The 13,237-nt window shown below is 33.6% G+C and overlaps 1 protein-coding gene and 1 pseudogene across 1 annotated transcript; both read right to left on the bottom strand.

Annotated features, from left to right (window-relative positions):
* Positions 1-1,540: 1,540 nt before the first annotated feature.
* Positions 1,541-2,711, bottom strand: LOC116109206 (probable xyloglucan endotransglucosylase/hydrolase protein 12). Its single transcript, XM_031395440.1, has 3 exons — positions 2,634-2,711; positions 2,407-2,540; positions 1,541-2,000 (listed from the first exon to the last, which is right to left on the bottom strand). Exons 1-3 carry the CDS (start codon positions 2,685-2,687, stop codon positions 1,562-1,564), a joined length of 627 nt encoding a protein of 208 aa, XP_031251300.1. The 5' UTR covers positions 2,688-2,711; the 3' UTR covers positions 1,541-1,561.
* A 2,931-nt stretch (positions 2,712-5,642) lies between these two features.
* LOC116109096 lies at positions 5,643-11,397 on the bottom strand (annotated as a pseudogene).
* Between the last annotated feature and the right edge of the window lie 1,840 nt (positions 11,398-13,237).

Raw genomic sequence — 13,237 nt, 5'->3', positions numbered from 1 at the left:
GTGATCCTAAAAGCGACAAAGCATTAGAGATTCAAAGGGTGGTGTTTAGTGTAATGTAGAACAGAAAGTTCTCTTTGTTGTAGCTAAAATCAACTCTAAGTGATATCTTGTAATGTTTGTTGTTATAGTGGATTAGTTTCGATCTGGATGAAGTCCCATGGATGTAGGCTACGAGTGGTTTTAGCCGAACCATGTATATGCTTGTGTGCTTTATCTTTACTACTTGTGGTTGTTGATTCATGCTTAACTTGATAACCATTAATTAACTTGATAAAATCTTCCGCTACACTTTAAAAATGGGTATCTAACATTGAATAGAGTTCACCAACTCTAACAAAAACAACCAAGTCATCCCGACAAATAACGGCATGGAGAGAGAAGCCACGCACTGCTAAGGCTAGATTTAGGTCAGCCTATGCTAGCAAAACTGCATTACCTGAGCCTGATCACAATAGGCAATCAATGGAACTCTATTAAATCTTCCTTTTTCTTCAAAAGAACAAAGACTTCAATATTTAAAATATAAGCTAAAGAACAGGGTCGTCTCAAGAACATTTGTGACCCTAGACAAGAGTTACTTTGGAGCTCTTTTAATAATATAAGTATATATTAAAAAATTATTTCAAATTTATTTTTCTTACCTTTTGAGATGCAAAATCACTAATTAAATTTTTATATTCAAGTTTAGAAACCAAATTTTTTTTCAATTGATAATATAGCCCAATTACCAAATCTTTCTTATGAGGGCGAGAGGTGGACGGCCGACTACCGGGATCAGGTAAGTGAGGGGTTTTGGGGAGGGGCCTGAGGGGACGAAGATGTTGGTGTCGGGGAAGATCAACGACAGTGGATACGTGCCGAAACTGTAGCACGCAGTGAAGAATGAAAATGGGCTGCGAAAATCAACAAAAATCGACCAAATTGGGGGTTGTCAAGGCTGTGAAAACGTTTCGGAAATGATTAAGTGATGAATCCGATCAATTTTGGTGAGAAAATTGACCGGAATCATCACTTCAATGCCAACAGTGACACTATGGCGGTGTAGAAGGGTGGAGATGCAATGTTTTCATCATTTTAGGGATCGAATGGGTGTTTTGAAATTTTAGACATTTAAATAACTAGTTTAGTTAATTTATGGGTGTGAATGGAAAATATGAAACATGGTTTTTTTGTAAATTTTTGTAAAAAAAAAGTATAATGAATTTGGGCTTTTCTGGCTTTTTGGGGGCCCTTTGGACCAATTTTGATAAAAAATTATAAACTTTTTTAGACCCAATAGTATTTCTGTAAATCTATTTAAAATAATTTTGGAGGCCCTAGGCAGCTGCCTTACCTGCCTGCCCCTTGGGCCGGCCCTGCTGAAGAACACTAAAATTTAGACGTGCATTTCTCATATTATTATACCAAACACATCGCAAAAATCATTTAACATAAAAAGGATCTTTCCCGGCCCCATTACAACTTTATTGAAGATATCGCAGATGGCGGAAAGAACTGAAAAATTGAATGTCAACAAATAAACAAACGAGACAAAATCAAGTATAACAGACGATCATCTCCCTTAGAACAATTCCTTCTTGATATTGCATTCTTTAGGGAGACCGTGGGGAAATCGTTTATAATCTGTGCAATAATTGTATATCATGTAGTTTTTCTGCACCCATTTAATCTGTCCTCTCCCTGCAAACCCGAGCTTTTCCCAGTACCAGACGCCTTTAGCATGCCAATTTGAAAATGGAATATTAACATTATCATTATTTGAATCGCAAGAAGAATATTGTCCATAAGTCCAAATACAAGCATTGTCGTCATTGAAATTTGTGTAGGAAGCAGTGAAGGGTGCCTGGCTCCAATCTGTCTTCACAAGTCCTCCTCTTGTCGCCCAGTCATCGGCATTCCAAAGGGTTGAGTAAATTCTCATTGGCTGGTGCTTAGGGAACGGAATGCCATAAGACTCCATGTTCTCGAATTCTCTAATGGGAATGTCATCTACATAGAAGCTGAAACAAAAGGAATCAGAGGGGTTAGACTCCAATATTAATATTGGATACATATAAGAAATTCTTAAAGTGCTTATGTCCTGAAGTTTTTAATATACAGATTAGTGATTAGTCATTGACTTTTGATTTCGCAATTGGTGAATGTAGCGACTAGTCGTTCACCTTTGATTCGTATGTTAAAAACCTTCTTGAAGGTTTTAATATATGGATCAAAGGTTAGTGACTAGTCATTGACTTTTGATTTTGCAGTTTGTGAATGTAGCGATCAGTCATTCACTTTTGATTCGTATGTTAAAAACCTTCAGAACGTTGACATTAAAAATTGACTTTATATCTTAGTACTTACACAATCCGTTCAGGGTTCCAAAGAATGGAGTAGGTGTGAAAATCTTCAGTGGGATCAAACCATAGGTAGAATTGTTGCTCTCTGTTGCCTTTGCCTTGGCAAAACACATTTGTGTGAAGAATGTAAGGTTCACCAGTTACGTTTCCCAAGAATTCAAAGTCTATCTCATCCCAGTTTGCTCCTTTTGAGGATAGCTGCAAAATAATAGAAGAATCCCATTGCTCATTATTAATGAAACTGAAATTGAAATTGAGAAAGGTTACTATAATAAAATACAGAATACATACATAGTAAGCAGTGACCGTTCCCGCAGAATTTCCAGGGACAAGCTTAATCTGCATATCAATCTTTCCGAAAAGATATTCATTCTTGGATTGGAAGCCTGAGCCAGACTCTTTATCAAGATTCAGAGTAAGAACTTGGCCATAGTTGAGGAACTTAGCTTTGTTGTATCCCCATACGATATCAAAATCTTGGTGGAAGTTGCCGGCGGATGAAACCATCAAAAGGCTAGCTAGTATTGATATAAGCAGCCCGGCTGGCTACACTTGAAGGAGGAGATGCCATTGCTAATATTTGATATATTATGTTAAGTAAAAGATGCTCAGAATCTTCCGATGGAATGAATTTGTTTGAAGATATGAGGAATTTATAAAGAAAGAAGAATGTTAGAGAGAAGATGACAGGTTGTAAGGCTTGTTAGCTGGTAAGCAAAAGCGATGATGAGTTCTAAACATGTCAGTGAATAAGCTAGTGGGCTACCATGAACAAAAATTATTAACACAGCCAGGCAAAGCTGCCGTCCCAATAGGCTCTGCCAGATACGAATTTTCACACGGTTTTGGAGAGAAAAGTATACACATGGTTTACTCTTGCCTTTGTAATGAGTATAATTCATTTGACCTGAAGAATGGACTGTTTCATAAGTCCAAGGTCATCTGCTTTTATTTATTATTCTTTTTATTTTTTTAATGAATTTTTCCGATACCTAACTAGACTTGTTTTTCTTTTTTATTTGTGTTTCCCTCAAAATGAACTTTAACATACCAAAAAAAGAATTAAATCAAAAGAAATCAAAATTTTTAACCAATTTGTCGTACTTTGATCGTGAAAAACTGAACTTGTTAGGTAGGTTTGTAGTCAGCGAGGAGCTGTTGAAGGCCGGACAAAAAGTTTTGAATTTATGGAGAAATATATTATTTCATCTCTAAATTTTTTTTTTTTTTTTTTTTTTTTTTAATCCTCTTCATTCCCTCAACTTGACTCTTTAGCCCACAATGCAACTTTTTAAATCTATTTTGTACTTTTGGGTTAAGTGTATACTGCCTAAAAACTTAAGCTGACTTATATTTTAGTTTAAAAGATCTTATGCAACTTGGGTTAAATATTTATATTATCCAGTTGAAATGTTAAAGAAAAAATATATTATATATCACTAAGTATAATGTTTTTACAACCAAAGAATTTGAGTATGTCTTTAGACAAAAAGTGTTGGGGGAATAATTAGATGTAACTAAAATTATATGTAGATGAGCTTAGAGATCCTGAGAAAGAAGTGATGGAGTTTCTTACTATTTTCTTGCGTTTTCTCTCAATAATTTTAGCCAATATATAATTACCTTTAATTGCCCCCTTTTTTTTCATAAAGCCACAATTATATTTAAAAGATTGAGGTAATTATGTAGGGTTATTAATCCTCTAATTACACCAAAATATTATTCGGGTGAAATCTAGGCTTCATTTGGTTCAAGATGGAATACTACTCTTAGTATTCCCAAAAAGTTAAACAGTAAAATATCCAAAACTCTCATTTTTTGGATTATTTTCAATATTATTAATTTTTTTAAACCCTCTAAATTTGTTAATTAATTAAATACCCCTAAATATTTTTTTTAAATTACAAAAAAAACACCAACAATCCACATTTACCAGATTCCGGCCACCACCGCCGGAAAATGGCGGAATCTGGTAGGATGGCGCACTACGGCTGAATTGGCGGGTAGTGCGCCGATCAGCCTTTTCCGGCCAGATCCACGGTGGATCTGGCCAGAAAAGGCCAGATCTAAGGCCAAAGTCTGCGCGTTGACGGCCAGATCTTTGGCATAACAGTCGGTCACGATGGCCAAAAACGGTCGTCGTTGACCATCAACGACGACCATTTGTTGGCCGTCGTTGAGAGCAAATATGGCCAGATCTGGCCATAGATCTGGCCTTTGCCGGCCAGATCCACGTGGATCTGGTTGGAAAAGGCCATATGCGGCGCATGCCGGCAAGATCCAACCGGTACTGAGCCCATAAGGTGACTCCGGCCACCTTCGGTGGTGGTGGTGGCGGCTGGGGGGGTTTGAGGGGGGGTTAGGGGTGTTTTTGTTAACTTTAATGTTTTATTATAGGGGGTATTTTGTAAAAAAACAAACATAAGGGGTATTTATAATTTATAAATACATCGTAATACGCCCAATTCAACTTTTTTTTAACTTTTTTCAAAAAACGTCTCCCAAAACCCTCAAATTTTGAACCAAACGAAGCCCTAGTTCTAAAAATAGTTTATAAAGCATGTCTTTATTTATACTACTTTGTTTGCATTCTTGTTACTGAAAATTGATATCATTTGAGTTTTCTTGCCGAGTAAACGACTTTTCCTCACCAAGGTTTGCCTTTTCCCACTCAAAAAATTTCAAATACAACTTTTTTATCTAAAGTTAATATTTTGTTACTACCTCAAACTCATTACGACCAATACCGGTGGCTAAAATTCTCTCTATTGGAAAAGTGCATAAGGCAAACCGTAGGTTGGAAAATGTTGTTTACTCTTTTCTGCCGAGTGTTTGTAGTTGTTCGAAAAGAATCAATTTACAGTTTTTGTATTTCTTAAACTTGTTTGAACAAATAACATTTTGCTAGGTAGCTCAATTTTTTCCCCCCTTTCTATTTCTTAATTAATTTCCTTGTGCTCAAAAAAAAAAAAAAAAAAAAAAAAGGAACCCTCTAGTTGGCTTCATCACAATGTGATGATCACTATTTCCATCAATTAATTTTGCTATATGAAAAAAGGATTATGCATATGCACCTTTAATAAATACAGGATAAAAAATTCAGTTTTGGACATCAAAGTGTAATAGTCAACAAATAAAAGAGATTACAATGTAGAAAATGATTTTACACAGTTACATTTAAGAAAGCCAAAACAATAATTGAAATTTTTGGAACAAAATCAATATATGTATATAAAAAATAAAAAAACTTTGTGGAACTTGGACACCCCAAGTCCATGAATAGCTGCCCTGCCCTTAAAACTAGTCCTCCTTGATATTGCATTCTTGAGGAGGACCGTAGGGAAATCGCTTGTAATCTGTGCAATAATTGTAAATCAGTAGTTTTTCTGCACCATTTCATCTGTCCTCGCCTGCGAACCCGAGCTTTTCCCAGTACCACGCACCCTTAGCATGCCAATTTGAGAATGGGATATTAACATTATCATTATGAATCGCAAGAAGAATATTGTCCATAACTCCAAACACAAGAGATTGTCGTCATTGAAATTTGTGTAGGAAGCAGTGAAGGGTGCCTGACTCCAATCTGTCTTCACAAGTCTCTCGTGCGCCCAGTCATCGGCATTCCAAAGGGTGATGTAAATTCTCATGGGGTGGTGTTAGGGAAGGGAATGCCATAAGACTCATGTTCTCAATTCTCTAATGGGAATGTCATCTACATAGAAGCTGAAGCACAAGGAATCGAGGGATTAGACTCCCATATTAATGTCCAATATATATGAAAATTTTCAGGTATGGATATCCTGAGTTTTTAAAATGCAGACCTAAAGTTAATGACCGTCGATGGCTTTTAATTTTGCAAATTGTGAAGGTATAATGACCAGTCCTTCACCTTTGACCCACAAATTGAAAACTTTCAGGACGACCATACTAAAGATTGACTGTATATGTAAGTACTTACACAATGCGTTCAGGGTTCCAAAGGATGGAGTAGGTTTGAAAATCTTCGGTGGGTCAAACCAGAGATAGAATTGTTGCTCTCTATTGCCTTTGCCTTGGCAGAACACATGTGTGAAGAATGTAAGGTTCACCAGTTACGTTTCCCAAGAATTCAAAGTCTATCTCATCCCAATTCGCCCTTTTGAGGACAGCTGTAAATTAACACATGCAAAACAATAGAAGAATCACCATTAGTGAATGAATTAATAATAAACTTGAAAATGAGAAGGTGACTATCATAAAATACGGAAGACATACATAGTAAGCTGTGACCGTGCCAGCGGAATTTCCAGGGACAAGTTTGATTGCATATCAATCTTTCCGAAAGATATTCATTCTTGGATTGGAAGCCTGAGCCAGACTCTTTGTCAAGATTCAGAGTGAGCATCTGGCCATAGTAAGCACCTTAGCTTTGTTGTATCCCCATACAATATCAAACTCTGGTGGAAGTTCCCGGCGGATGAGGCTATCAAAGGCTAGCTAGTATTGATATAAGCAGTCCGCAGCTGCTATACTTGAAGGAGGAGACGCCATTGATAAAATTCGAAATATTATGTTTAGAATGCTTTGATGGAATGAAATTGTTTGGAGGAATGAGAATAATTATATAGGAAGATGACACGTTGTAAGGCTCGTTAGGTGAGCCAAAAGGCGTTGAGTTATAAACATACATTGTTAAAGCTATAGTGGGCTACCATGAACATGTAATTCATTTGTTTTTAATTTATATTTCGGGTTCTATGTTAAGAATACTTTTTTTTCATAATCAAAGTCAACTATTTTCATTTTTGTTCTTGTTAATTTGTTTTAATTTATATTTTCAGGTTTGTATGTAAGAGTACTTTTTTTTTTTTTTTTTAGAGAAAAAAAAAAACCAACTACACCAGATAAATTTTACTAAGAAGGAATAAAAAATATTCAACCATCTCGATTATATATTAGACTTAAATATTATTTTAAGTCTTTATCATTAACATAAGTTTCTAAATCAAGGTTTATTTAACATAATACAAGTTCTACGAAAAAAAAAAAAAAAGGATGTAGATGAATTATATTCCTTAAGTAAAATAGCATGTTTATTTTACATAGTTAAAATTTTCTTAAGTGTTCAAAAAGATTGAGAGATATATTGTTGTAAAAAAAATTAATTACGCATAACTGAATGAACTTTGCACCCAAATATCATCTTATAACCAAAAACCCCAACAACAACAGCCCCTTGGTCAAAACGAGAACTCATGTTGGGTTCGCCATAGAACAATGGGCGTAGCCCACCCAAACAGTCGGTCTGTTTGGAACAAAACTTCGCCCAAGTTTAACCTAGCCCACCATATATGGACCACCTTAAGTGTAAACCAACTTTTCTTCTATTTTAGAGGAAAAACATCTAGAAACCCCTATCAAAGAATTGGGCCAGCCCAGAAAGTTTCTAATTATGAATAAGAAGAGAAAAAAAATGATAGATTAAGAGTTTAAGGATCTGTTTGAGAGTTTTTTTTCACTGGTTTTGGGAGGTTTTTAATTAGACTAATTTTAAAGTTTTTAAAAATCCCCACTTGCCAGATTTTTAATTGACTGGTTTAAAAACCCTCAAAAACCAGTGTAGTGTATTTTTGAGGGGTTTATAAAACACTTCAAATCGGAGTGTTTTGACTGGTTTAAAACTTTTATCCCAAAAAAACCCGATTCCACTCCCTTTGCTGCACACAAATCTGTCGCTGCTGTTCACTTCTCTCTAGCACACAAATCTCTTGCTGTTGCACACGAAGTGAGTGAATGGTTTTAATTTGCTGCACACAAATCCCTTTGCTGCACACAACTCATTTGAGTTTAATTAGATTTGGCATCAACCTTCCTGTCTTTCTGTTCTCTGTGAATACAAGAGATAACAAGCCAAGAATTTTGGCCGCCACTTTTGCAACTGCAAGACCAGTAGCCCTCTAATATCTGTAAAAGTGGGGAGAAGATGGTACAGTTAGCATTAATGGTGCACTCTTCTTCTTGTTAATAAACTGGGAAATTAAAAGATTAACTTGTTGAGAGGATCTTTACATGTGCTGAGTAACATTAAAACTGTCTTGTCTTTGTTTAGATTAACTACTGAAATGGTGGAAGTGAAAGTTAATTTATGTGGCCTGAAAGATAAATAATTCAAATACTAATATTTTATAATACAAGTTGCACATTCTCCCATTCCCATTAAATACATTATCATTCACAAGTATTTGCGCATGCTAATTTGTTTGTGATAGGGAGTTTGGTTAAACATGGTTTACGAGATCTGATGCAGATTTTAAGAGAGAGATTAACTCGTTTTCAATGACGGAAAAAGAGAGAATTATATATATATATATTAATCCAGAAACTTGAGCATACAATTGAAAAGAGTCGCACCATTTTCAACGCCTCTCGAGCAAACCACAACTTTGTAATGACACTTTTTTCACAAGATTAAGTAGCTAAAAACATGCAAGTCAAATTTATAACTTTAAAGTTAATTAAGCAAAAGAGAGAGTGTTTTAATTTTATAGGCATTTATGTAAATTTATCATTTAAAAAAATTGTCAGAACCGTTAGAAAATAAACTCTCAAACACAGGTTGGGTGTTTTAAAAACTGCTACTAAAAACCCCTCAAAACCGCTACGGTGGTTTACCCTCAAAACCGTTACGATGGTTTACTCTCATAACTGTTACCCTAAAACTCTCAAGCAGACCCTAAAGGAATATAAGAAGCTAGAGTAAGGTTTAATGAAGGATAAAAACCTTAATACATGTATATAAATAAGTGATTTATCTTATTGGGTTTGATGGGTTTTATTTATCATAGACTATGAATAAAATTGAACGAGTATTTTCAAAATTATAGCTTCAATGTGATAACTGAGAGAAAAACAAAGATTTGATCTGAGTTGGAGACAGTGAAGACGAAGTTATTATAGACTTTCATTAATATGGCATTAATGAGAAGATTGTTTTAGATATTAGAGTAATTAAGTAGATATTAGAGTCTTCACCTGCTCACTATTTGCATTAAATAATGGCAAGTTGGCATAATACCATCTTAGAGCATCTCCAATAGTATTTTTTATTTTAAAGAGCATATTTCACATAAAAAAAAAAAAAGAATATCTTCATTAATTTGTAAATATAAAAAATTGAACTCTACAAAATACATAACTTCGGTACAAAAATAAAAGAATCCATTTTTTTTAACGATTTAATTTGTTTAGATCTAATTACGGCTTGAACTAGCGGTTAGGGTTTGAGAAGATATCCGGCCAAAATGACAATATGACCATTCTACTCTTCCTTTTAACTAGCTTTTGACCATCTTGCTCTTCTTCATAACAAAAATTACTAATATATTTGTGTTTTGAGTGGTAAAGTAGTATTTTAAAAATTTAAGGGTGGAAAAGTGTCTTTAAGTCATTTTTGGGGTGGGAAAAAGCCGCTAACTCTTTGAATAATAATGGAAGTTGAAGAGTTACTCAAACAATTTTCTATTTACATGTTATGTAATGTTAAAAGGATATTAATTAAGATTCCAACTCTTATTTTTTTTCCTTTTGTTTAATTTATTTGTTGTGTTATAATAGAGCACTTAAGCAGTGTAAACAGTGCCGATTTTCAATCCAAATTGAGCGCCATTTTATTGTGTTGTTGTATAGACTTTTCTAATGAAATTTCTTGGGTAGGATTCTGACTCACCCATAGAGGGTATTTTTCCATAGTGATTAATTTAACATGAAGAAAAAAGTTTAATGATTAATAATATAGATGGGCTATTTTAATACCATATAATAACTCAATCAAAATACAATTATCTTCAATAACAAAAATGTTTGTCACGTTTAAATTTTTTAGCTTGATTTATATCCATCTTAAATATGTCATTTATTCATCAAACTGCATTGTTTTGCAAGCTGTTATAAGTTTTCGATGAAACCTGTAATATGATTCTAGGAAAATAACTTACTCCAGTTCAAGAAAATCTTTTTCCCAACCCAAAAAAATTCATAAAAGTCTTATAATATGAATGAAGACTTAATTCAAACAGTAAAATTCTTAAGCAACCAAATTTTTTTTTTTTTTTTTTGGGGGTCTTTTTCTTCTCTTATTCGAGTTTTAATATGTTTATTGTGAAACTTCCTTCAAATGCAATAACCCTAAAAGGATCAGAAGAAAAATAGAGAAAAAAATTATGAAATACCTCAATATTTTACAAAATTATTTATACTACACTTGCCATCTGAGTTGGCAATCCATGTAGAAACAAATCTAATCCATCAATTGTTTTAGAAACAAACACAAATACATATGATCTTGACCGTTGAATCATCTTCTTCTTCTTCAATGGAAAGAGAGAGAGACTCTAAGTCTTATTCTGCTTCAGTCCTCAATTTGCAGAGAATAGGAAGAGTGCAGAGATATTCTGCTGAAACACAACGCTGTGGTTCGCGTTATGTGAATTAACAAACCAAAACGCTGTCGTTCCTTCTTATGAAAACTAACGGACTTGGAACTTGGAATACCTTTAACTCAATTTCTTCTTCTTTCTTTTTTGACATCGTAAGCTGCTGTTATCTTCAACATTTACTATATTGTTGAACATAACACTTTGCATGAATGTAGAGTAAACGGCTTTTTCTCACCCAAGTAATGGCGTAACGACACTTTCTCACCCCCAACGTTTCAAAATACAACTTTAACACCCACAACAAATTTCTGTTAATAAATTTCATTGTGAAGAAGGGTAGAATGGTCAAAAATTCGTTAAAAGAAAAGGCAGAATGGTCAATTAATATTTTATATTAAAAAAATCAAAATTTTTAAATTCAAGTGTAGGTAATTTTAGCGCTAAATGGTTGCCACGTGTTTTTTTTCCCCCTCATCCTTCTTCTCTCACTCTCTTCTATTTCTTTCCTCGAACAGAAGCCAAAACGGCCAGTCCTCCCTCACGTCTCCTCTCTTCACTAAGCCTCCTACTACCTCCCCTCCGTTGCTCCGCCCACCTGCAATTTCCTCGCTCCACTTCCCCACCACCTTCCCTCCCCGCATCTCTCGCATAGCAGCACCAACCCACCCACTTCACTTCTCACCGCACACCACACCCCTCATTTGCTCTTCAAAACCCACCCACACACCGTCCACCCCTGCTCGCCGATTACCACCTGCAGCGTCGTGATTGTTATTTTGTATTTCGGGTGATTGTTGTTCTGTATTTTCGGATTTTCTTGTTGTGACTTGTTTTTTTATGTTGATGGAGTAGTCTGGAGTTTGTATTGAAGTGTGGGTGTTGTTTGATTGTTTATTTGGAGTGTTCTTGTGTTTGTTCTGGCCGCATTTTCCCTACCAGTCACCACCGTTCACTGCCCAACCCAGCCTGCACACCACCTATTCGTTAAAAATCCCCACCCAACTTTCCCCCGCCGATTAGGTCGGATGGTGAGAAAACTGAAGACTTTTGTTTTAGAGGGGGATTTTGATGAGAAATGTTTTTGGGGAGGCTTTCTTTGGTGACAAAAAAAATGTTACTGGAAATGTTATTCTTGAGTAAGTACACACTGTACACTGAGAAGAAAATGATTGATAAAAAAAAATGAGAAGAACTTATATGAGAAAAAGAGAAGAAAATGCAAATGAAAGGGAGAAGAAAGAGAAGGGGAGAAGAGATAGAAGAAAGAAAAAGAAATAAAGGAAAAGATAAGAAGAAAAAATTTTATTCTTAATTTATATTATATAAAGGCATATTAGTAATTTCATATTTAAAAAGTGGGCATATTAATAATTGATAATAACATAAAAATAGTTTAAGTTAAATGATAAAAGGTATTTTTATATAAATATTACTGTAATTAGTAGAAATTATTAACAAAGTATAAGTTATATATCATTTAAATAATAAAATTGTATTTTTGAATCATTTTTGGGTGGGAAAGAGTTAATAAAATTGTATTTTGAATCATTTTGGATAAAAAAGTATCAATAGACTATTATTTGGGTTGGAAAAAGTGTTTACTCATGAATATAATATATAAGAATGCAAATCAATTCAATTATATTAAATCATAAAATTATCAGTAAAGTCCCGTGTTGCTTTATAGTTTATACCACGTTAAAAATAGAAAATATTCATGTTATTAATAGATTTATTAAATGTTGATAATATAATGGAAATAAATTAATTGCATATTTTTTATGGCGACAAAAATTATTAAGAACATTATTTACCTGTTTTGGGTGGGAAAATGTTAATAAAATTGTATTTTGAATCATTTTTGGTGGGAAAGTATCAGTAGAGTATTTTTTGGGTGGGAAAAAATGTTTACTCATGAATATAACATATAAGAATGCAAATCAATTCAATTATATTAAATCATAAAATTATCTGTAAAGTCCTGTGTTGCTTTATACCATATTAAAAATAGAAAATATTCATATTATTAATAGATTTATTAAATGTTGATAATATAATGGGAATAAACTAATTGCATATTTTCAATGACGACAAAAATTATTAAGAACATATTATTTACCTGTTTTTGTTTTTCCTTTTTCCGTAAAGAAAATGAATATATCTTCAATTGTTAACTCATATAAATATTATAGGTTAGTAATTTTGTTCAATTATTATGTATCTCGTTAATGAATTATAGGTAATTAATTAAATCCTGTTATTGCTCATGATAAGTTGTTGAAAATGTTTTTTTTTTTTTTTAAATTGGTTTTTTATTTAAAAAAATATTAATAAGAAATTCTCTTGCTATAATTTATGGGTGGTTGTAAGTGATTAATTTGAGCATTTTAAAATTGATTATGAATATAAATACAAAAATAAGTGATTTCTTTTACTGGGTTTTATGAGTTTTATTATGGATTTTATTAGAGTAATAATAGG

The sequence above is a fragment of the Pistacia vera genome, unplaced genomic scaffold, assembly GCF_008641045.1.
Source record: "Pistacia vera cultivar Batoury unplaced genomic scaffold, PisVer_v2 Contig118, whole genome shotgun sequence".
NCBI lineage: Eukaryota > Viridiplantae > Streptophyta > Magnoliopsida > Sapindales > Anacardiaceae > Pistacia > Pistacia vera.
The sequence above is the reverse complement of the archived record's forward strand: the minus strand, read 5'-3'. Positions and strand labels throughout refer to the sequence as shown.

What these genes read in the sequence shown, in the direction of transcription:
- LOC116109206 (XM_031395440.1), bottom strand. Translation starts at nt 2,687, where the DNA reads ATGCAGATTAAGCTTGTCCCTGGAAATTCTGCGGGAACGGTCACTGCT. An exon ending in GAACGGTCACTGCTTACTAT is followed by an intron (nt 2,541 to 2,633) that starts GTATGTATTCTG and finishes ATTATTTTGCAG; the next exon opens with CTATCCTCAAAAGGAGCAAA. An exon ending in GAGCAACAATTCTACCTATG is followed by an intron (nt 2,001 to 2,406) that starts GTTTGATCCCAC and finishes CTTTTGTTTCAG; the next exon opens with CTTCTATGTAGATGACATTC.